General features: G+C 42.3%; 1 protein-coding gene across 1 annotated transcript in view; it reads right to left on the bottom strand.

Moving 5' to 3' along the window:
* Positions 1–22,342, bottom strand: part of LOC126151430 (uncharacterized) — a 428,037-nt gene extending 405,695 nt beyond the window's left edge. The window contains exons 1-2 of the mRNA XM_049915941.1: positions 22,183–22,342; positions 17,801–17,846 (exon numbers count right to left, since the gene is read on the bottom strand). Of these exons, the coding sequence (XP_049771898.1) occupies positions 17,801–17,846; positions 22,183–22,239 (103 nt within the window). The 5' untranslated portion in view covers positions 22,240–22,342. The remainder of the gene's footprint in view (positions 1–17,800; positions 17,847–22,182) is intronic.
* Positions 22,343–26,208: the final 3,866 nt, after the last annotated feature.

Raw genomic sequence — 26,208 nt, 5'->3', positions numbered from 1 at the left:
CAAGCCATGCAGATAGCTCAGAGGAGCAATGACATGTAACGACCACGCAGGCTGAACAGTAGGCAAAGAAAATGGGAATCTGCAATTCGTTAGTTAGATGCTGGGGAGAAGCGTTTTTGGGGGAAGAAACTACGAATACTCTTCAGCTCATTATCTGTGTAGATGTGATGCTAATATAAATTATTTATTTAGTTATTTTTATTTATTTGACTTTATCTGATTAGGGCCTTTAGGCCCTCTCTTACATCGAACCATGGTTTCATACTTACAGTACCTTTTCTACGTCTTAGTAACTTAAGAAATAACAACTATATGTTAAATAGTACTGGAAGGGTTTGAGTGTCTACAGTGACAAGCGAGTAAATAATACTAAGTATGTACACTTCTACTACTACCGCTGCTGCCACTAATAATTACAACAATAATAAGGATAGTGGCAGATATAAAAAGCATTCGTGAGTGTATAAAGTAGTTGTTTTCTTACATAGCGAGTTTTGGGGAAGGGAAATTTAAGGAGACTGCACCAGCTAAGAATGCTGGGAAATGTGGAAAATCTGGTTCAGAGAAGAAAGTACACGGATAATGAACACGTACAGGGACAATGTTAATCCTTATTGTTGCTTTCGTAGATACGTCATTGTCATCTTCAGCCGACTAACTTTCCAGTTATTATATCAGCAACCAGTTTCAGCTCTACATCACGCCATCTTCAGGCCCCTGACCGACGTGTCGGCAAGTGATGTTCGAAGGGATCGCTGTGCTAAGAAGAAGTCTACGGATAGCAGTCGCTGAACGCTGCGCCTTATTTTGGCTGAACCAGAGGTGGGATTCCTCCAACACGGCTCTCAGGAGGCCTTAAGATGTAATGTAGCGCAAAAACCGGTTGCTCAAATAAAATAGATGTTTAGTCGGCTGAAGGTCTTTTAATTATACATTTTATTTTGAACAGCCGAGGTCCCACAACTATCTGTATAAAGATGGAATTATAGGATGTTATTAACTGTATTCTGAAGTGGGAGATGTTATTAAACTCTCTGACATAATGCGGGAGATTATTCCAGAATCGGGTTCTTGCTACTGAGAAGGACTTAAAGTGGCTGAACGATGGAGTGGGACAGAAAGGATTTTGCTCTGACTGGGGCGGTTGTTTCTGCCGGTTTGCTTGGACAAGAGCGTTTAGGTCGAGAAAATGTATGTGTGTGTGTGTGTGTGGGGGGGGGGGGGGGGGGGGAGTGGCCGAGTACGTTGCTAAGGCAGAAGAGAAGACAGTATGTATGGAAATCTCTGGGGGTTCTCTGTACGCTGTCACGATACCTGTGCATATGTTGGTGAAATGTGATCAAAGAATCTAAAGTCACAGCTGCAACGCACCTAGGAAATTATAATCAGTTCCAGACGCAGTGAGCTTTCCCGAGAAAGGCGTTGCAAGGTAACATCGCTGTAATCAATAATTGAAATTATAAATGTTTGTACCAGTTCCTTTTTCAGGTCAAGAGGGAAGAGTTTTTTATATTTTTGCAGGGCATAGAGAGATGTTGATATCCTCCTCTACCTCGTAGTTACACCCTCAGTCCAATTAGATTTTTATTTGTTATTACTCCCAGACTCTTTTCTGATGGACAGAAGTTGATATTTGTCCCATTCAGGGTTAAAGAGGGTAGGGATTCCCAGTATTTAGGACTAATGAGTGTAGAATGACTAACCAGCACAGCTTGGGTTTTGAAGGGATTGAGATTCAATCATACATCCTGCGCCCGTTCTAATTTGCTCACGGGTCGGCATTGAGATTCTCGAAAGCTGTTTTTAGGGATCCTGTTTTTGCACTTAGATACAACTGGAGGTCATCAGCTTATATGTGATATTTGCAAAAGGATAAAACTAAAGACACGTCTACATCTATATCTACATCTATGTGATTACTCTGCTATTCACAATTAAGTGCCTGGCAGAGGGTTCAATGAACCACCTTCAAGTTGTCTCTCTACCGTTCCACTCTCGAACAGCTCGCGGGAAAAAGATCACTTATTTTCCTGTGGGAGTCCTTATTTCTCTAATTTTATCGTGATGATCATTTCTCCTTATGTAGGTGGGTGCCAACAGAATGGTTTCACAATCGGAGGAGAAAACTGGTGACTGAAATTTTATGAGAAGATCCCGTCGCAACGGAAAACGCCTTTGTTTTAATGATTGCCACCTCAATTCACGTATCATGTCTGTGGCACTATCTCCCCTATTTCGCGATAATACAGAACGATCCACCCACATTGAACTTTTTCAATATCATCCGTCAGTCTCACCTGATCGGATCCGCACAGCAATACTTCAGAATAGGGCGGACAAGTGTAGTGTAAGCAGGCCCTTTAGTACATCTGTTGCACCTTCTAAGTGTTCTGCCAATGAATCGCAGTCTTTGGTTCACTCTACCCACAACATTATCTATGTCACTGTTCCAATTTAGGTTATTAGTAATTGTAATCCCTAAGTATTTAGTTGAATTTACAGGCTTCAGATTTGTCTAACTTATCGCGTAATCGAAATTTAGCGGATTTCTTTTAACACTCATGTGAATAACTTCACACTTTTCTTTATTTAGGGTCAATTGCTACTTTTTGCACCATACAAATATGTTATATAAATCATTTTGATATTCGTTTTGGTCATTTGAGGACCCAATACGGAACCCTGGGGGACGCCAGATACTACCTGACTCCACTGTGACTCTGTGGTGACCGGCATGACGCACTGCTGGCAGGACTCCAGCCAGGTATGAGCGAAACCACTGCACTGCACTTCGCGAGAAATTCACGCTGCTAAATTATGCAATTAACAGTTCTCGAAAAGAATCAAAAACATTCCTCCAAAATATCTTCTTAGCCTGCAGTCGGAAGAAGTCTTAACACGTTGTAGAATAAGAAGTACGTCCTGTCACGAACCTAGTAATATAAATGTAGATGCATTATTATTTTTCAGCAGCTCCAACCGTGAAAGAAACTCAAATAGCTAACTGAATTTTCTGCTGTAAATCAAAGTAAATGATGCAGTGCCGTATTCAGAAAGAGTGATGTATAAATACAAGTACATCCATGCAAATATATATTTCTCACGGTTTCCCTATATTCTTTGCAGAACGATTCCTTTTTAAAAAAAGCAACAGTCGAATTTCGCTCGAAACCTTCTGAGGTACGTGCCTCTCCTTCGCATGTAATGACCTAGCTGTCGATTTCAGGGAGAACTTCAGCCTTCGTTTCCTTTTCATCGCCTTTAAGCGCAGTCCACATTATACGCATCAAAAGAGCTTCAGTCAGCACGATCAACACCGGCAGTGAGAGTTATATGAGGAAAAAATCTAATTCTCATAGGGCTTCGGCGCAGGACTAAATTCGGCTGAATTCTGATTAACGTAATCCTATTAAAACTGCGTCAGAGCTAATTACGTGTCCAAATGTGTCCATAAAAATCAAATAATGCTAGATTTTTTATTTATTTAAATGAAAGCGCCGCCAGGAATTTTGTTATTTATATTTAATTAAAATGTCCGCATCAGCGTGCCGTTAAATGTTATGAATAGCAAGTATTATGCAGACGCGGGACAAAAACAACTATTAATTTGTGCGAAATAACAAATCTTCACGTAAAAGCGCAGCGGTCCGCGCATAGTTTCGCGTAACGACCGTTCGCAATTATGTCGACATTAAGCTGAAAATTATACCGATGCAAATAGCAGTTTCTGTGACGTAGGGGGTACAGCTTATCGATGAGGTTATATGTGGCGTTATGTAACAGAAACCGGCGTTAGCTATTCAGCTCTGCTACCCACGGAAATAAGCGAAAGCAATGTTTAAAAGTCGACTTACAGTATTTCACGTAATCGTGCCGATCTACAATGTTGGAATGTTCTCCAGTAACCCTGAATAGTGCATGGAAAAGGGTACTTCGATAGTCAAATGACTGCATGCCTCTTTTGTGCGATGGTCTGAATGCGTGTTACAGGATGAAAGCAGCAGAACTGTACATTATTCTTCGATTTTCGATTCCCTGAATTTTCAGGAGTGGTGCTAACAGATATGTTGCAATAGCAGCAGACTTCTGTGAATTCACTTAATGAATTCAAGGGGATAAGGACTACAGATACTGAAGCAGTATTCGAAGATAGGTCACACCGATGTCTCGTAAGCAGAATCTTCACAATCAAATTTCCACTCTCCTTCCTCACTGTTGCTTTCACGTGTGTCTCCCATTTCATTTCAGTACCTCTACGTATATAAACGAGATGACTGTTACCAGAATGTTACCACCTGCCTTATAACCATATACTGTCGCATTCTGTGACAAATGTATATGTTAGATTTATCGGCTCGTAAAGCTAACTAGTATTTAAAATATTAGATGTAGATGAGGTTTAGCACACTCTGCATATCCTGAAAATCACCTAGAAAGACCACTTCCCTATAAACAATAGAAACATCCTACACACAATGGAAATGCCGATTTCTGGTTTCGTTGGTATTGAATATACCCGTTTCAGTATGAGGTACTGGTTTCAATTGTTAGAAAGTTATTACAGTTAATCACATATTTCTGAAGACAACATATTCTTACCCTTGTTATTGGTCTACAGTGCGGTGCAATGTCGGAAATCTTTTCGCTGTGTCTACAGTGAAGTGTCTTTCTGCTTATTAATAAAAAAAGTAGTAAAACGATTTGTGAGTTGGGTGAACGGATGCAGTGTTAAGAAGAAAAAACAGATGTCAAAGTAATGTCTGTGCTACTACGATTAGGTATAGCGAACAGCCCCCAGTTTCGAACAGCCCCCAATTTTCAAAGCGTGCTATCGATATAGCGGGAAATGCATAAGGCCCGCCAGGCATAATACGTGCCATACGGCTATCGATGTAATATGAGAATATGTTGTCGAAATTTCGGTCTTATCTCGAATTAACAGCACCGTTTCAAAAATATGTTGTTATTTAAATTTAATGAAGGTCTACAGCCGTAAAATAAAGGATCAAAACCCCCGTGGGAAGTATGTCTGAAGTAAGCAAAATAAGAGTTAAGATGTCACCGACTTGTTACCGTTCCGTTTAGGACATTATTCCCGAAGTGTAGTCCAACTTCTCTCTGGTTCTTATCAGTTGTCTTTCAATAATGTTTAGATGGTGACATCCGCTATGATTTAGGTACAGTGCAAAAGACCCTCAATCTATCGAACAGATCGTAATTTTTTGTTTGGAACCTATTGTCCCCGAATTATATAAAATTACTACCCATTCTGCAGCTACGACTAAGATTTTCAAGACAACTGCCGGAAACGAAATCTCCTCCAAATATGTTCTTCACTGGGACTCTGTCTGCCACACAATCTGTCCGCTGCTGTTTGCCTACAAACACCCTGACTTTACAGCACGTCATGATTCGAGCAGCACGCTCTCCCTCTCGAAGTAGGAAGAAGAAAATGTACGCCTGATGTTTCATTCAACGTGAAGCGTCAAAGAGAACTTCGGTTTAGTTTTTACTTTGTTTTACAGACTCAATATTTAGCATACAATTAGCTCGGTGGAAATGCTGTGACCTCAAAAGGCAACTGAGCTTCTAGTCAACGCCGATTTCGTCGATGTCGTCCAAATGTGACAGAAATGAAAGCAACAGAAGAGGGAGCTCTAGACAGCCAAGCGTTAAGGGAGAGAAAAAAAAGCCTTCTCGGAGCGAGCCGTGTGAAGCGTCAGCATATTTAAGTCAGTGTATTCTACACGCAGCGGTTTGTGCAGCGGAAAGAGTACAGAACGATAAATCGAAGGTATGGGGATCGAGTCCATACATGAAAACTAATATTGTTCAGTTTTTTGGCAAATAAACTAATCCACTCTTCAATACATTGTTTTTAATAAGACGAAACCGTATGTGCAGTAGAACAAATTTTTTCTGTTAATTGACTGGTGGGGAAGAAAAGCAAGTCCATAATTGTGCGATGAGATTTTTCACGATGAATAAGGAATGTCATCGTGCAGTACTAGATTCCTCCCAAATGCACTCCACTTATGAAACCCTGCAACATTTATTTTTATCGTCAGCCAAAAAATTTAACAAAACATCTTCAAAACTGCTGTTATCTCGTCGAGGGAGGGAAAGAAATCACGTCCCGAGAAGACTGTATCAAAATACCGTACGATCTGTTGGACATCACCTGTTATGCTCGCCCATGTTTGACGGAATGACGCGTTACGCTTGGTTTGCCACCACACTGTACGATGGGAGTGAACTTTTTATGAACGTAATCCAAGTCTGTATTTGTACAGAGACTTTAAAACAACACTTTAACTGTAAAATTGCGGCGTTTATAACTGTGCAAGGTGACGCAAAAATTACTGCTTCCCTGTTTCTACGACGAATATTATCCCTGCACGTGTAAATAATCAACTGTAAAAAAATGAAGGTACATAATTTGATACACGAAGTTCTCGTGTAGGCCTTACAACCATTTACTGTGTATTTACTTGAATCCTAAATTTTCCTTTGCCCTCCCTCGTCATGGCGTTTATGAAAATATTAACAAGTACAATATACTTATAATTACTTCGGTTTGTTTGATGGAAACGTAAAAATTGAAAATCAAAAAAGGATCTCACTTAGGGACTCGGTCTCCTGACCCTTCGATTACCGTTTTAGTCTTTTCACTGCACCAACCACTGCCTCTGTACTATGCCAGCGTAAATGGTTCACACCTCGCCCGGCATGCGCTAAAGGTACTATTTATTTCTAAACGCTTTGCCATCTGCCCACAATTGCCATTTGCTCTCAATTCTGTCACTTTTATTTCTGGCCAAAAATTTCGACGAAATTGGTGATGACGACTATGCACGATCCTCTTGTCAGTTTAAGTACGCCTCATGACGGAAATAACTAAACGCGGATAATTTCCGCTACTTTGATCAGAGGTCGAGCAAACTTCGTGCAGACAGCGTAAGCCTCACGCACTGCACATAAGGCAGCCTTACAACAAAATGGTACAGTCTGTTCGAAAATTGTATGACAAGTGGCCAAAGAAGAGCGAAATATATCTGATGTAAAGCGCGGAATTTTCCATTTATCCGTATGTCTTGAACCATTTTGAGTGATAACGGAAATATGTAATTACCTACATAAAAATGTGACTGACTCGAAGCATTTCAGCTGATGTAATCCAAAACGTTAAAACTAGTTGGAGAAAGCTCCACAGAAAGGTACGAACACGGTATATACCCCTTTGAAATGCAAGTGGAACGATTATGTTTCCCTTAATGCTCTGTCTGTTAAGAGTATTCCCTGACGATAAGTTTACATAGTATCTCACTAAAGGAACGTAATAGTAGGATAACGCCAATATCAGAGAGAGAAACCTATAATATCCGATTAGACGATTATCGGTAAATTTCTGCGAAACTAAACGATTGCGAAGAGCTCTGAAATCAGTGACAGAGAAAGGCGATTGGAGACCTAGGTACTATGTTAAGCAGATTTTACAAATGTGAAGAGCATATGTAAAGAAAGTAACTGCAGCAGTGTGATCAGATCCAAAATACAGCTTCGGTGTTTTGAGACCCATCAGGTATGTACTACAGCAGACATCGAACGAATTCAGAGACGTGCTACTTAAATTGTAACAAACTGGTGCAGCGCAAACAAAAGTGCAACTGGAAAGTTCAGGGACAGTAAATTGAATTTTTGGATGAAGCATAACGTTGCTCTCGGGAACATAACTTCGCGAGAGCGAAATTCTGTTCGGTAAATTTAGAGTCGAGGTAGACCAACAGTTTAACAGCTTTTTTTTCGTACAGCTAGCGTAGGAACTGTGAGAGCGACGTAAGCCGGATTGCAGTGTACACCGGGGAGTATACGGTGTGTATCATAATTAATAGCGAAACTGACGCGCATGAAAGTATCCGATAATGGGAGCTAAAGCGTTCCGAGATAATTGCAAATGTTTGGTTACGAACCTATACTGAATTCTGTATGGAATATTGTCCTGTACAGTACAAACGTATTTGAACTGCACACTATTCTATGAAGACCTAGTCTAACTGAACACAGATTTAATCCATGGTCTACCTTAACAAGTATAAAATATTGCTACATCACATTGTAAGTCATAACTAGCGAATTCAGCTGAGCTTCGTTTACGTACGTATTCTACACACATTGTACACATTTCCTCCTCCTACCTCTCCCCATCCATCTTCTCCCCTCCCATTTAATATTCAGCACCGCCTCCCATCTTTGTGACAAACTACTCAGTTCACCTCTCTCTGACCACCCCCTCTTTCTCAACATCACTGTCTATCTCTTTCTCTCCCTTCTCCCAGTCCATCTCGTCCTCCCTCTCTCTCAGCTCCTTCCCCTCTCTCCAGGGCAGCCTATATGCTGTCTCCACTCACTCTGAGCAACTCCTCTGTCCCCTTGTCTCTGACCATCTATTACCCCCATCTCTGTTCATCTCCAACTCCCAATTCTTCTAGTTCATCTCCTGCTACCCTCTCCTTCAGTTCTCCTCCCCTCTCCCTCCCTCTCTCTCTCTCCAGCCGAAACGCAAGTGGAAGGGAAACCGTTGTGTGCTCCTAGTGTGAAGCGTTCACTGCAAAATAAGGCAAAGGCAGGTTGATACTATTTCCATAGAATTCACCTGTCAAGCTGGGCAACCTATACAGAGTGAGTGAGAAGAAAAGGTACATGCTTTGAGGGGTGATAGTATTAGTGATTCTGAATAAAAATCTTCATATGAACGTATGCCCTATTCCGAATGGTTTCCGAGATAGAACACATTTAATATCACTTTTGTACGTTTTTCTTGAATAACTCGTAGTTTCCTGACTTGATAGACCACAAGTGTCCCGTATCAAACTGTTCGTCAACTTGCTCTACGCTACTGTGGCACATTGTAAACCTCAAATTGGCCTACAAAAACTACGTGAGCTACAGCGCATGTGCGTCGAGCGAGTTTTTCAACATTCTCGCGCTCTCTTCGCAGAAATCATTAGTTCTAGAGAAAAAATTAATAGGACCTTTTTGGTAGGAAATTTAATATAGTTTAATTTTGTACTGCGACACGTTTTCGCTGGAGGGTGCGGTTTTCAATTTATTCAAGAAAAACATACACAAGTGATTTTAAATGTGTTCTATTTCGGAAGTTTTTTGTTCAGAATCGCTAATACTATCATCCCTCAAAGCATGTACCTTTCCTCCTGAAACACCCTGTCTGCCAGGGCATGCAAGAATCACATTTCTGTCCGCATCTCAACTCCTATTCGAGCTATGAGGTTACAAACACCATAGCACTGGACATGGGTGAGACCTGTAGTTTCTGTGCCAGATTAGGTTAAAGTCGATCCAGGGGTTTGGGAGAAAATCCCAGTCGTACACATAGATACACTGTTTTACTTTTATAACAGAATACTTTACGATATTACCTGTTAAAGAAGGCATCACGCGTGTCGTACTCACAGTTTCATGCAATAAAGCCCTGTGTGTTTCCAAAGTCCTCATAAATCTCTGGATCATCTCCGAAAGCCTGATAAGACTTTAAAATTTGGGTACTTCCATTCTTTAATCGTATCAATGCTGGCACAACCATTCACACTTGACGTGACCTCCGACAAATCGAGTGGGTGAGATCAGGTGATCCTGAAAGGCAAGATACAAGCCCTGATCGACCTATCGATCTAGGTCCATCTTCGCACGTTAATTGTCGTCTTTCAATAGAGACAAAATGTGACTGTGCCCTGTCATACATGTACTGGGAGTGGATGATGATACGGAAACACAAAAACCGCTTCCAGCCGTCTCGGAATGAATCATACAGGATCTGTACTGTTTTCAGGGGGATTTTGTACCATTATTACCAAACAGTTGTGGTACATTCAGGTAACAGTGATGGAGGAGGATGGCGATTACACTCCCTTTTCTCCAAAATAGACCACAAAGAGTTAATAATATAAAGATCTGCTGAATGTGGTGGAAATTTATCTTCATGTCCACAAAACTAATACTGGAGGACGCGAGCTCCATGAACATGGAGCCTGTCTAGGAATGCGACATCACTATTTGGGAATAAGCAGTGTACAACGGTCTGATTATCCCTGGCAGTAATGCGACGTTGCAGAGTAGCCATGGCCCCATGTTTCACTCATAGGGCGTAATCTCGGCCATAAGTTGGAAACAGTGCGAAAAAAGATTCATCCGACCAAATGACCTTGTGCCATTGCTCCACAGCCCAGGTTTTGCAGTTTCGGCATCACCTTTTCCTGTAATGAGCAACTGCATCACGAATGAGTGGTTCTGGGATTCCAGCCTCCCCGGCACTGATGAATGGTTCTGGAATTACAACCTGCTGAACAGTTCCCTGGTTATGGAGATTCGCATGTGGGGCATTCAGTTCTGCAGCGATTTTTGTCGCTTTCATCCACTTGTTTTCCTTCACAGTCCTCTTCAGTCACCGTCCGTCACGATCATTCAACGCACACTTTCGTCCGAATGACGTTTTCCCGGCTTCCCCTCAATGCAGTATAAATCTTCAATACAGTGCCTCTTGAAAGACTTCAGCTACCTTGGTTGTGGAAGCAATCACCATTCGAGTGCCAACAATTTGCTCATCTTGGAGTGTAATTAGCTCCGATATAACGCACTCGCAACTACTCAGAACACTGTTCTGGCCACGTCTGACACTTCCAACACAATGGGAACAGGTGCCGTTCGTGGTCAAACAATACAGCACAGCCTGTATGCTAGGCTAGTATCTGTATTTTGGATCATGCAAGCATTTTTCGCAGTGTTTCCATGTCCCCTGTATCATATTCCTTAAATATAGCCCGTACGTAGTATGTGAGCACAATTAGTTAGGGATTTAATAGGGAATTGTACATTGCTAATGCATTTATAGTAACTAGAGCAATATTTTATTTCGAACTCAGTGGCGTAACTATTCATTGGAAGTTAACTCAAAAATTGCTAGTTTGCGCACCTAAGCTCTCTGGAATGTTTTTGCTTGTACTGTCGTATACTTTCAACCGTGTCATTTTCCGCTATTACGGCACGCCCTCTAGGAAAATTTCTTGCAAAGTACCACAAGCGAGTGAAATAGGACATGCGCGACTAAAACTGGTGTGAAGTGACCCTCTCTATGCAGTGGCGTATGATACCTTTATGGAGACACAGATGCAGACGGCTTAATAAAGTAGGACTTGGCGACTGATGTTTAAAGTTACAACATAATCATGCTTTAACCATGATACACATTTAAACAGTGGTGCGTGTTCAGAATGTAGACTTCGCAAATGCCGCCAGCAGTACTCGTTTTGCATAATTGGGAAAAGGAGTGTCACGAACAGAGTTGCACCTCATCCTACGAGCATATAATGACTGCATAGGAATCACAGACAGGAGTGTTGCTAATAACGTTTGTGGCACGTTTACCATCATGTATGTAGACATCTTATACGCCTAGCGAAGAACACAGTGGTACTACGGTGCGATCAACAAACTTAATATGACGTACAATAAACCAGTTTCAAACCTGACATCGTGTCATGGTCATTCACTGTGTTCTCCTCGTCATGACGAATGCATCGCATAAACATTTTGTAGTGATGGAGGATAGTGACGTCAAAGGACAGACACAGCCTAGTTAAATGACGTTTGTATCCATTTGCATGCGATCGTCTCCTCGCTTTAGTTTACGAACTTCTCTGTACATCCAGCAAGGACAGCAACAGCTCTTTTCGCAAAGTACTTTGTAAAAACCGTGATGGCGCCAGATCTATTGACGCTTGACACTGCTGCTGTCGTCATGTTGATCGTTTGGAGATTTGTTATAATACATCATCAAAACCTTTATCTCAGTTGGGATCATCTTTCTGGAAGCAGGTGTTTAAATTTTTCTTTCTGAAGTGTCCTAACACGAAGGAGTACTACATGTAGTGCTCTGAACAGAATTTTCAACGTGTTCCGTATTCTATCTGACTGTTAAATATCCCTTTTCATACCAGATATTTTGTTTTTAGTCTGTTTGCCTCCCAGATTATTGCAACCACTTTTGTCTAGAAGCAAACTAGTACCTGCAAAAACTGAAAAAAAAAATCGTATATTGCGGTCATGGTTAAGAAATGTCCTTGAACAGGATACAACACAACACTACTGCACTGCATGGATTGGGCTCACAACGCCACATTATAATATACTTTTGTAAGCAATGACAAACTAAACGATGTTTTCCTTCGACAATGGGCCACCAAAGAAACCGATGAGCAGTGTTTGCTTGGGATGACTCCATTTGTACACGAAATTCACAGTATTTTCACTAATTTGAAGGACATATCTTAGGATAGGCATCCGGTTATTACCTTAACGCTAAAGAAACAAACGTGATCACTTTATAAGTGTACTACTTGTGATATATTAGTACATTTTACACTCACGGAAAACTAAAAGTAGAAATCTTTCGACCAGTTGAAATAACGTATGCAGGCGTTTGTTTTGTGTGTGTGTGTGTGTGAGTGTATTGAACCGGGAATCTAGAAACGACGGAGAGGCTTCGTCCTGCCGTAGCCCTCAGTGGTTCATAACCCTACTACTTCCCCCCCCCCCCTCCTCTCCCCCGGCAACGTCTCACACCAGACGAGTGTAACCCCAAATGTTTGCGTGGTAGAGTAATTATGGTGTACGCATACATGGAGACACTGTTTGCGCGGCAATCGCCGACGTAGTGTAACTGAGACGGAATAGGGGGAACCAGCCCGCATTCGCCGAGGCAGACGGAAAACCGCCTAAAAGACCATCCACAGGCTGGCCTGCACACCGGATCTAATCTTCCGCGCGGGTTCGTGCCGGGGACCGGTACGCCTTCCCGCTCGGGAAGCAGCGCGTTAGCCCGCGCAGCTAGCAGGTCGGGCTAGGCATCTGTTAACTCACTTACGGTCCTACTCTTACGGCCACACTAATTGGGCAAACGAGAGAACCAGAGAGTTCTGCAGCATCAGTCTCATTCTTTCGTGCCAGACCTGGCAGACGACATTTTCCGGCGAAGTGCAAGTATGACGCTCTCGCAAACTCATTGTCCTCTGCCACTGAGACATGCAACAGCGTGTGGAAAAAGTCAATCATTGCACTAACACGCCGATATCACAGTTCCTTAATAGCCTCATTTCCTTTGCGTCGAGATGGTGTAGTATTCCAATTTGTTTGTCAAGCAACAACCAACGCCTTTTATGTAAAACAACCCTGCAAAGTCAACAGTCAAGAAGGAGGACGTATGGGTTGGCATACAAAAGACCATATCTGACAATAAACAGATGATCGACAGCCAGCAACGAATCATAATCTAGCAATACGAGTGGCTTTTGCCGGCCGGTGCTGCTGCTACGGTCGCAGGTTCGAATCCTGCCTCGGGCATGGATGTGTGTGATGTCCTTAGGTTAATTAGGTTTAAGTAGTTTTAAGTTCCAGGGGACTGATTACCTCAGATCTTAAGTCCCATAGTGCTCAGAGCCATTTCAACCATTTTTGAGTGGCATTTCAAAGACCGCCAGCAATGAGACTGCCAGCTGAGATGGTTCAAGTTACACGCAAATATTTCACAGAAATCTGCCAGAAAGGAGATCGGTAGAATTCACAACAGCCACGAAAACAGACTGTCTGTAGTGAATACCAATGAAAAGCATGATCACAACCTATGACGTATTTTATATCCGGCCATCTGTAGTTCACGGGCTTGATGGTGAGCAGAATTCCGCTGTCAGCTGGTAAAATTGTTGTTTTATTGATATACAACCGGTTTCGCTGCCTGCAGCTGTATAGCCAAATGTTGAAAGGTCATAGACGTACCAACCGCAAGTAATCATAGCATATTATTCAGTGAATTTTGTCCCCATTACATTGGCGAACGAAGGATTACAAAGACGTGATCCATTAATTTCGTTAAAATTGCTGGTGGTTGGATCATGTAGTTCTAGTTCCTTGTTTTAAAATTTGCTTGCACCGGTGTGACGACAGCGTAATCAGTTATTGGGAAGATCAGAAGTGGCCCACACAACCGGGCTGCAGGGGTATGTAAGCTCCCTATCTCCTTAACGCGTGTAAGATGTCCAAACCGAAATCACCGATACGATTACATGAAGAACGGACTAAATTCAGTCACATGGGCACATAGAGAGTTACCCGATCATTGATATATGTTCATGTTAAATATGGTTTGTATGTAGGTTATGAAATAACAACGCTTGTTATCTGATTAGGCCGGCCGAAGTGGCCGTGCGGTTCTAGGCGCTGCAGTCTGGAACCGCGAGACCGCTACGGTCGCAGGTTCGAATCCTGCCTCGGGCATGGATGTGTGTGATGTCCTTAGGTTAGTTAGGTTTAAGTAGTTCTAAGTTCTAGGGGACTAATGACCTCAGAAGTTGAGTCCCATAGTGATCAGAGCCATTTGTTATCTGATTCGCTAAAGTAATATGAAAAAAAATTAAATAGGGCATAACAGGAAAATTATTTGCATATTCGGTGTTTCTCTTTTCTTCACTTGTATCCCAGTAAGCAAAGCAGACCACGGTCTGAGTTATTTGAAACATTAATCCAACTTATCCACTACTGTAGTTGTTGCAAGTGTCAAATTAATGAGAGTTACCTATAAAAGGTAAGACATCCTTTTCAATTTCACTATTCTTTATCATTTGATTTTGGTTGTGGTATTTCTAGTGTTTTCATTTCAGTCCTCATTTGTCCTGTAATAGCGCACTATTCTACAAATCATTACTTTAAAGAAAGGCATTATGAAGTGTCTGTTGACACAGACTGCACGTATGCTACGAAAAGATGAGACGATAATGGCCTAATAAGCCACAGCTGGAACCGGTAAACTCACATAAAACATGGGAGTAACGACATGTTGTAATATGAAATGGAGTGAGCACATACGCTCAATCGTAGCAAAAGTAGGTGGTACCCTTAGGTTTACTAGTAGGATACAGCAAAAATGCTATAAGTCTGCAATAACGATTGCTTGCAAAAGGCTCCTGCGGCCAATTCTAGAATATTACTGAAGTGTCTTAGACCCTTACCGAGTAAGACTAGCAAGGGCTACAGATCAAAGAAGGTCCACACGAATCGTCACAGGAGAGCTTAATTGATTGAACGTAGACGCCAAGTACTCCACAAAAGTATATTTGCACAACTTCAAGTTCCAGCATTAGGTGAAGGATATACTAGATAGAACCCCGTTCGTATCCCTCTCGTAGGAACCGCGAAGACAGCGGTAAACTATTTACTGTCCGCACTGTCGCCTTTAAGGAATCCGTCTTCCGCGCTCCATACGCGACTAAAAGGAGAAGAAATCTTTACAGTGGTACGTACCCATTTCCACGGTGTTCACAGTGTTTGCCAGAATATATATCTAGATTAGCGAGCTCGGCAATGCTTCGTAATTGCAAAAAATGTATAGGAATTGTGTATATCTCCTAATCTCCTTTCCTCTTCTGTCTCTGTCCATGTCTTCCTCCTCCTCTCTTTGTCCAGCCCCTCATCGCGCTTCTGTCTATCAGCTCCTCTTCCCTTTCTCTGGTCAGCTCCTCTTCCACCTCCTCCTCCCCCTATCTCTGACCGCACCCTTCCTCCTCTCTGTGTACATTTCCTGCCCCCTTCCTCTGATCATCTACTCCTCCCCCTCCCCCCCCTCTCGCTCTCTGATCCATGCCTTGTTTATTGTCATTCAAAATTGAGGTTCCATAGTGTTATCCAGTCATATGCTGTTAAGCCACAAATACACAAATACAACTTTTGTTATTTCTGTGAAAATCGTCTGTGTGGAACCAAAACAGGACACTGTGGATGTATGTGAGAAACCACTTTTCTAGTTGCTTAAATATCCGACTATCGTTGTTAAAACTGACTTCCAGAATGAAATCGATACTGCACATATTCACAGCAGAGCAAAGCACAGAATTTTCTTTCTCTCAGTCGGTTTTAACAGAAAACCTGCAATTTTGTTTTCAAAAAATATTTATTGGAGTTCTATTCAAGAACCTGAACTAAATTTTTCAAGAACTTTACGACACTAGCAACGTTTCCTTATCTTATATTGTATATAAATTTATGTATCACCTACATTAAAAATTCTTATACACTGCAACAACTAGATTCCTAACCTGTTTTCTGTGTACCGTGCCCCAATTGTCCCATCGAAATTATTTGCGAAGCACGTTGCTAGCTGTGCTGGTGACGTAAGACTCTAACGGATTGTAATGGCCTGAAAGTGACAAGAATAATAGTTGGTATTAATCGATGGGACAACTGCGGGAGGGTACCCACAAAACAGGTTTGGAATATAGTAGATCCAGTGGTGCGAAACAATTCGTGTCCACGATATCCATAAGGTTTCTTTAAAAGCTGACCAATGAAAACGATTGTATTTCCATTTCTGAGTTTTGTGCAAGATCCAATGTAATCATTGTATTAAGTTTATGACGACAGATGCCGTATCACGCAGACTACTTTTAGCAAATAAAAAGAATCTTCGACCCAGGATCGAACCCTCGGCCTCCTGCAACTAACCCAAAATCCTATCCACTATACCAACTGCATAACTCTAATGTTGGCAGATGTAGTTACCGTAAACGTGATTTCAGCGTTGCCAGTCTTAAACGTCCATTTACTGCCTGAAATACGTGCAGGCAGAAATTTGGTGACAGAAACTTTTGTATTGTCAGTATGTGAGGAATCACGATGCTAAGTCCAACTGTGCGAACTTTTCTTCACCCTGCATATTACCCATGTCCTTCTGAGCGTTTATTAGAGTAATGTACAAAAATCTGAAATATTTCGAAGAAGAACTTTTCGAGATTTTTGGTAACAAGAGTTCTACTTTATATATTAAATACGTATTTATATAATATGTATATTTAATAATATAGGCTGTGTCCGTCGGAACGTTTATTAGAGTATTCAGTACAAATCCGAAATAAAGCGATCAAGTACTTTTGGGGAAATTTATGGTAATATCGCTTCCATTTTCCATATTAAATATGTATTCATATGTTGTAAGATGGCGGGAATCCAAACAAAGAAAAATACTGCTTATGTCCTTTAGAATGTTCATTACAGTATCACATAAAAATAAAAGTAAAATCGTTCAGGTACTTCTCGAGATTTCTGGTAAAACGTTTCCCTTTTCTATATTAAATATGTATTTATGTAAGATGGTGCTGCAGAAGGTATATGAAAACACGCGCGTATTCGAAAACAACGTTGTGACAAAATTTAGAAGCAATCGGCAGGAACTTTAGGAGATTTCAGTACTGAGCAAACGAAGAGTTACATTTTTATTTACATAGAGACGCAATAAGTTCGAACGTTTACTAGGTTGTTCTTATGAAATCAGCAGTAGAGTCGAAATGAGTACCAATTAAAACTGTTCTTCGAGAATTAAAATAGTGCGTTTCTCATTAACAAGAACTGGAATTTTGTACCTCATCATCATCTGGCTCCAATTTATGAGATCCTTACGTGCAACACAAAAAATTTTCTAGTTATGTATTAAATGAATGCATATTCTCGCTTAAAAATGATGAAGCTGATAAACCATCGAATTTTGTTGTATGCTGCGCTTGTAAGCTATAGCTCATTGGCAATACTGTCAAAGTAGCTTCTCCGAAGTACTGCTACACAGGCAGTCCGACAGAGGCAAAGTCTTAAAGGAAACGAGCTTCATGCGTGTGGCGGGCAGCATAGCTAGCAGGCTCCGCCGGCGTGGCTAGGAGGAGCAGTGCGTGCTCTTACATACAGTACATACCTGCGACTGGGGACAGCTTCCTCATCACACACCAGCGGGACTTCCACTAGAACAACAGAAAACGTCCACTGTACTACGCTACCACCTTCTGTCCTAGCTGTCACTTACTGGCAGGCGATGTAGGTTACGAATTCTCAGTCCAATCCGGATCCAAAAGCCTTGATTCTGGGCCTTCATACATTCGGCTAAACGTTTAGATCAGGGGCGTCCAGAGTTGTAGCTTCTGCGGGCCACAGTGGAAGAAGACAAGCATTTATGTTCCGCACGTAATAAACTTTACACTAACAATAACTAATAATAAAAAAAAGGAAAAAGAAAGAAAAATAAAAGAAAAAATAAACGGGATGGACCAATGACAAATAGCATCATGTGGTGGGACATAACTTTACGTAATCGGAATATTATGAAATTTTTTTTATCGAACGTGTGATAAATGCTCGTTTCTTGGGCCGCATTGATACTTGACTTGGGCCGCATGCGGCCCGCGGGCCGCTGGTTGGACACCCCTTGCTTAGATGGTCTGATAATTACCACCATGAGGAACATTACACTCCCAGAAGCACATCTGTTGCGAAAGTTTTTCCTCGAAGAAAGCCATAAAATTTTACACTTCACTTCTCAAAGTTGAGACGGAGTGAGTGGCGTCTTGTGTAGATTCAACAGCACTACATTCTTATCCTCCTTTATTGTACAGTGGTGCAAATAAGTGGCGAACATACACAGCATATAGAGCTACAGCAACCAAAACTGCAGCAAGCATTTAGATATGTTTGCTGCGGTTAACAAGCTGCTGTCATGATCCATTAACGTTCAGAAAACTTACTGTAAACGTGTGTAATGTATCTTTTCTATGTCTTCGGCTGCGAGTCAGTAGTTGTGCTTAGATAATAGGACTGCGCAATTTTTTCTCTCTTAGTATAACGCTTAAACGAATATACGGAGAAAGCAAAGCTTGCGTAAGCAAGTGAGCGTTGTATACGTATATTATTCTGGATACGTGGAGTGTAATGCAGAAATTTTCCGAGCAGAATACGGGCTGAGGGTCTTGAATATTAGCCATTAGTTCCATATCCACAGTCACCAGCCCGGAGAAGCGCGAGCGTTAGCGCGCCGCTTCCGGGATTCGAGGAGATGCGCCGGCCCTGGATCGAATCCGCCAGGAGGATTAACGACGAGGGTCGGTGAACCGGCCACGTTGGATTCGGTTTTTAGGCCGTTTTCCACATCCGACTAGGAGAATAACGGGCTGGTACCACGTATTGCCTCAGTTACAACATCCCCGAACATTTAGAAAATATTGTCTCACACTTTCACATCGATAACACTGGACACAAACACAAGGGGTATACAATTGACCGTCTAGGTGGGGGTGGGAGAGGGGAGGGGGTGGCAGTGGCGAGATGAAGAGCATCCGGTCGCCCTATACCATTAAAATTATCAAATACAGATTAACATGTCCGCTTCGGTGGGCGCGCGGTCACCGCTGCGGATTGCTAAGCGAAGGGGGCCGGTTTCAATTCCCGGACGGGTCGGGGATTTCCTCCGCTAGGGGACTGGCTGTAGTGTTGTCCTTCCCTTCGTAGCGTCAGGAAGAACATTCCCCTGTTGACATGGCTGTGTGGGCACGTACTAAAAGCCAATAAATAAATAAAAATACTGATTAACCCGCCGACTCCGTGAGGATACCGGATAAAAGCCAGGAAAAAGAAGTTCATGCCTCGGTTTGGAAGAAATATGTGAGGAACTTCCAAATCCAAGGGGTATTCGGAAAGTAAGTTCCAATCGACCGCGAAATGGAAACCACAGTGAAAATCACAAATATTTTGTAGAAACAGTTAGCTACAACTTCCAGCTACTTATCTATATAGTCGTACATATGACTTAACACCTGCCGTAGCGTTCTACCAACTTTCCAATACTCTCGTCATAGAAGGCAGCCGTCAGCGTTTCCTGTCAATTCTTTACGCTGGCCTACAGCTCCTTGTCTGTGCCAAAATGTTGTCTTCTTAGTCAGGGTTTCATGTGAGCAGAGATGAAACTTAGAAGGAGCCAGCTAGGGCTGTATTGTGGGTGATGAAACACTTTCCATCGAAAACGCTGCAGAATTATCATCATTGCCCCAGCAGAATTCGGCTCAGAATTGTCTTAAAGAAGGAAACGAATGACGGTTATGTTACGTGGGCTGCATAGCTTCAGGCGAAATTTCTCACCAGGCCCTCGAACATGACGGGAGACGCATGCTCTAGGCATCTTCACGCGTTAACTGTACGTTCAGAACTGAAAAGAGCGGCGTGACGCAGTCAACGCTCGTACTAGAAACACTGCCCTACACATCTGCGCAAATCTTCATCGGATTTTCACAGTGGTTTCCATTTCGCAACCTATCGGAACTTACTTTCCGAATTGCCCTCGTAGATTCACGTGAAGGTACGAAGTACTCGTTTGGACGTAATCATTAAGTTGAAGAGCATTTATTTGAATAACAGCACAGTTTAAGGTACAACAGACGCTAAGCCGTAATCAAGGAAGATTCAATAAACTACATCCATCCGATGCGTTATGAAGGTCAGGGACCTCGCCTGGTCAATAACCATATGAGAAGAAGCAGAAGATAAGTGTCTGGTTATAAGACGGGTCATAATACGTTGAATGAACTTTTAGTTTCAATTACTGGAAAGTTTTTCGCCTGACATTCTGTTGTCATTATTTTCTTACTGTTTTGCCTCCCAACACTTTTACTACATTGTTTTACGTGTAGTAACATTTTGCCAGGCCCAACAAATCCGCCGCTCTGTACCATATTATTTAGTTACTGCGTGAATTGATCGTCGCCTTAGTACATGCTTGATTAGCCACGGAAATGTGGTTACGGTGTAGAGTATGGAGATTTTTTTAGTTCTTTTGTATTGCGTGGTAGCCCTAACATTAATGAATATGGTCTTTCTAAATTCCGTTGAGATAATCCTCAGAAAGGTACAGGTCCATGATCAGATACCAGTTTTAAACAGAACTGCACATCACAGATGAAGCGACTGTGTCACACACGAAGTATGTTCTCCACTCTTCGTTACGTGAAAGATAGATCGTTATTACCTGAGACCACGTTAATTATTAAATTTGCAAACAACTGCCAGATGTGTTACCAATTTGGTATCAATGCTTATTAATAACCGCTATCTAGATTGTTCAGGGAGGTGAAAGTTGTCGACATCCTGTCGGCAATTATATAGCTGGACACGGTGCGCAACTTTGAACATGGATGAGGTAGGAAATTGTCCGTGGCCCTTTCCTAAGAAACCACCCAGCTATAAACGTGAAGCAAACTGGGGAAACTAGAGTGAACGTAAATGTGATCGACTGAAAGGCATTCGAGCCCCCATTCATCCCGAATACGAGCCTTGCATCTTCAACATCGAGCAACTTTACCTCAGGTTGAGTGTGTTGCGGATAATTGATGGAAAGAGAAACTTCTAGTGTGTAGTATGACGAGACTATTGTTTGCCATGTACGTTACTACTGTCCATTACTACCGCATTAGTTGTTTACAAATGTCACAGTCAATTGCCACCTTTCTCCACATAATATACTCAACAGCGTGGGACACATCGTTTTTCTTGTTTGTTTCTGTATTACGGAAACGCTTCGGCACTGATCACGGGTTTCCAGGCACATCATTTGTCACCGGTGCTCTCCACACTTCCTAAAAAAAAAAAAAAAAAAAAAAAAAAAAAAAAAAAAAAAAAAAAATTGCACTCAAGCTGTATCAATCAATTACTTCGGTTTCGGTTTCTGTCTGGTAATGAGAGTTTCCGGTCTTCCAGTAATATAAGGGTGTAAGCAATAGAAAATCCTGTACTTGTAAGATCGCTCAACCATTGCACGAATTGCCTACAGTAGATCAGGCAGCCAGTTGTCCCTCATTAATGGACGATTATAACATTTAACAATTGACAATATCACGGTTTACACCAAATCACGGTATTCAGTTTCATAGCGGCAGTCGTAATGACGTCTTAGAACTTCGTCATGAATAATTTGACATATCCTTACAATGTTTCATTTAGATCTAGTCAAAGGTGGTTGTCCCACATGTACGATATTAAATAGGAAGCATTTATTCATATCAATTTCTGCTGTCGACACTACATTGCTTGCCAGTAAATGTGTTACCAACGTATATTCCATTTCCGTTTATGTTTATACGTCCCGATTCGAAATAGTTATAAATTTAAAATTTTACAGATATTTTATGGGCTGTGGAACGCTGTAAGAGCTACTAAAATTAGATGCAGACCGCATCCTCAGGTGATGGTACTACCGTATACGCAAGTGATAAAATTGAAAATGATTTCCGTTGAGGGAGAACGTGACGAGCTAATCACCTTTTTGCCATCTCGGAACTTGACGGTGCCTTCGATGACGGTGTTGCTGTCGACCATGCCGAGCGCTCGCGGCACGTGCTCTCCGACTACGACGTGGCGTCCCACGCGCGTCACACACGCACCGACGCACAATGGCTAGTTTCGGCATGCACTGCGCGGCTGTCGGCCACCTACTGCCGCCACAAAACGCGCGCCACTGCTCGCCGGCTCCCAGGAGCCCGCGCGCGCGACACGCCGGCGCTGCCATCTATCGAACCAGTGTTGAACTCGCTCTTGGGCGCCGCTTCCTCGCCGAAATCGGTCGGTAAGGCAGAGTTATTTCTTAACCAACGCTTTAAACTATTTGCGAATCAGGAAGCTTCCGATTATTCGGATTAATGTGCGCCCAAATCTGCACGGATAACTGAGAAACACGTATTATCCAGAACACACATGTTTCCCTGGAAACCTATTTATTGTTTCTGTAAAACGTGCCACGATTCATATTTTAAAGCCCCTGTTTTACTTAGACACTCTTCGCCGGAAACAGACAACTTATTTGTGAAATAAAGTTTGCAACACACTGCATTTCGTATCCATATGTCTTCAGTTCATTTTAGGGAAATGGTGGTCATACTTCAATTCATTTTCAGACGTCCGTACCTCAATCGGCAAGAACGGAAACCATATAATAACTATCGTGTAACCGCGGGCAGCATGCGGCCCCAACCAAGTATTCTCATCAGACGAAGCCCTAACATCCTTATGTTTGCAGAGGTTATGGTGTATTAATTTAGACCTGCGACTGATTTTGCTTGGCAACTAAAGGATGCACAAAATGCATGCGTACCAACATGCATCGCAGTTGCGGCACCACATCCACAGAATTTTCAGTTTGATAACATCAAAATAAAATAAATATTTCTCACTTGCCTTTGTCAAAAAGTAATTAACTATTAAAGCACTGAGATGGAGGTTAAAATATCGGTTTCAGATGTCTTGTGCAAAGGCAACAAAGCAACATACTTCCCGGTTCCTTGCCTTTCTCTGGCCAAGTCAAGGCACACCCCAGAATAATGGTCGTACTATATTGTGAACGAAATACAGTCTTTTCGGCTTGCGTCCATGTTTCATGGCAAGTGACAAGATACAATACGCCCTCCCCATTCGGCAACATTTGTTGTACATGTACATCGACAGCTACATGGATACTTACTCTACAAGTCACATTTAAGTGTCTGTCAGAGGGTTCATCGAACCATCTTGACAATTCTCTATTACTCCAATCTTGTAAGGCGCGCGGAGATCTTTTAGTGCGAGCTCTGATTTACCTTATTGTATCATGGTGATCGTTTCTCCCTCTGTAGGTCGGCGTCAACAAAATATTTTCGCATACGGAGGAGACAGTCGGTAATTTGAGTTTCCGCAACGAAAAACGCCTTTGTTTTGATGGTGTCCACCCCAAATCCTGTATAATTTTAGTGACACTCTCTCCCTGATCCATATGATTTGCTTTTATTAAGTGATCTAAGCTGCTTCACTACTCCGAGGATATCTACTTCTATGTTACTCATGTTGGCAGCTGTTCTTGATTCGAATTCTGGAATATTTAGTTCGTCGTCTGTTGTTAAGGCATTTCGGAAGGCTGTGTTTAGTAACTCTGCTTTGGCCGCGCTGTTTTCAATAGGACCTCCATCGCCATCGAGGAGAGAAGCCACAGATTGTGTCTTGCCGCTAGCATACGTCACATACGACCGGGATATCCTTGGATTTTTTGCCAGCGAAACTATTATAAGCATCTCGCACTGAAGTCCGTTCTAAATTTCCAGCTTCTGTAAAAGATCGCCAATCTTGGAGATTTTGCGTCTGTTTAAATTTGGAATGTTTTTTTCGCTGTTTCTGTAACAGTGTTCTGACCTGTTTTGTGCACCAAAGAGGATCAGCTCCGCCGTTTATGTATTTATTTGGTACAATGCAATGGAAATATTTTATATAGACGTATAACGTTGGGATTGGGTCCTGCGTAGTCTTCCAACGGTAAAACTTGAATCACATGTACGATAATGAATTCTAATAGAAAACATTACTTCTAGTAATTTTTTCCCCACGCTGCGTGAGCAATAATAAAACCGACAAATCGCAAGGACATATTTGTGTCCGGAAATACATCACTGTCTCAGTAGATGGCCCTGACCAGTGGTAGTTCCTCTCATCATGTGCCTTGCGTTCCTCGTGTGTTTCAGACTGTCTGATTGACGCAGCTTACTGTAAACAGCAGAATGGTCTGGTACTCATGCCGAGAACAAGTCGAGATGTTTAAGTGTTCAGTCAAGCAGATGGAAACAGTGAAGAGGTGGCACGGCTGTACTAAAACAAGTACCCTCACAGACAATAAAACACATTACATTTTTCAATCTCTTTTTGGGTCCTTTCAGATAGACGAACGTGCAGCGAGGCGGCGGACTGAGCGTACACCAAATTTGGTGGACTGTGTTCTACAGGATATTGACACGAACTCTAGTACAAGCTTCATGCACAGGGTGTTCCAAAAAGACCGGTATATTTGAAACGGCAATAAAAACTAAACGAGCAGCGATAGAACTACACCGTTTGTTGCAATATGCTTGGGACAACAGTACATTTTCAGGCGGACAAACTTTCGAAATTACAGTAGTTACAATTTTCAACAACAGATGGCGCTGCAAGTGATGTGAAAGATATAGAAGACAACGCAGTCTGTGGGTGCGCCATTCTGTACGTCGTCTTTCTGCTGTAAGCGTGTGCTGTTCACAACGTGCAAGTGTGCTGTAGACAACATGGTTTATTCCTTAGAACAGAGGATTTTTCTGGTGTTGGAATTCCACCGCCTAGAACACAGTGTTGTTGCAACAAGACGAAGTTTTCAACGGAGGTTTAATGTAACCAAAGGACCGAAAAGCGATACAATAAAGGATCTGTTTGAAAAATTTCAACGGACTGGCAACGTGACGGATGAACGTGCTGGAAAGGTAGGGCGACCGCGTACGGCAACCACAGAGGGCAACGTGCAGCTAGTGCAGCAGGTGATCCAACAGCGGCCTCGGGTTTCCGTTCGCCGTGTTGCAGCTGCGGTCCAAATGACGCCAACGTCCACGTATCGACTCATGCGCCAGAGTTTACACCTCTATCCATACAAAATTCAAACACGGCAACCCCTCAGCGCCGCTACCATTGCTGCACGAGAGACATTCGCTAACGATATAGTGCACAGGATTGATGACGGTGATATGCATGTGGGCAGCATTTGGTTTACTGACGAAGCTTATTTTTACCTGGACGGATTCGTCAATAACAGAACTGGCGCATATGGGGAACCGAAAAGCCCCATGTTGCAGTCCCATCGTCCCTGCATCCTCAAAAATTACTGGTCTGGGCCGCCATTTCTTCCAAAGGAATCATTGGCCCATTTTTCAGATCCGAAACGATTGCTGCATCACGCTATCTGGACATTCTTCGTGAATTTGTAGCGGTACAAATTGCCTTAGACGACACTGCGAACACCTCGTGGTTTATGCAAGATGGTGCCCGGCCACATCGCACGGCCGACGTCTTTAATTTCCTGAATGAATATTTCGATGATCGTGTGATTGCTTTGGGCTATCCGAAACATACAGGAGGCGGCGTGGATTGGCCTCCCTATTCGCCAGACATGAACCCCTGTGACTTCTTTCTGTGGGGACACTTGAAAGACCAGGTGTACCGCCAGAATCCAGAAACAATTGAACAGCTGAAGCAGTACATCTCATCTGCATGTGAAGCCATTCCGCCAGACACGTTGTCAAAGGTTTCGGGTAATTTCATTCAGAGACTACGCCATATTATTGCTACGCATGGTGGATATGTGGAAAATATCGTACTATAGAGTGTCCCAGACCGCAGCGCCATCTGTCGTTGACAATTGTAACTACTGTAATTTCGAAAGTTTGTTTGCCTGAAAATGTACTGTTTCCCAAGCATATTGCAACAAACGGTGTATTTCTATCGCTGCTCGTTTAGTTTTTATTGCCG

The sequence above is a fragment of the Schistocerca cancellata genome, chromosome 2 (genome assembly GCF_023864275.1).
Source record: "Schistocerca cancellata isolate TAMUIC-IGC-003103 chromosome 2, iqSchCanc2.1, whole genome shotgun sequence".
NCBI lineage: Eukaryota > Metazoa > Arthropoda > Insecta > Orthoptera > Acrididae > Schistocerca > Schistocerca cancellata.
The sequence above is the reverse complement of the archived record's forward strand: the minus strand, read 5'-3'. Positions and strand labels throughout refer to the sequence as shown.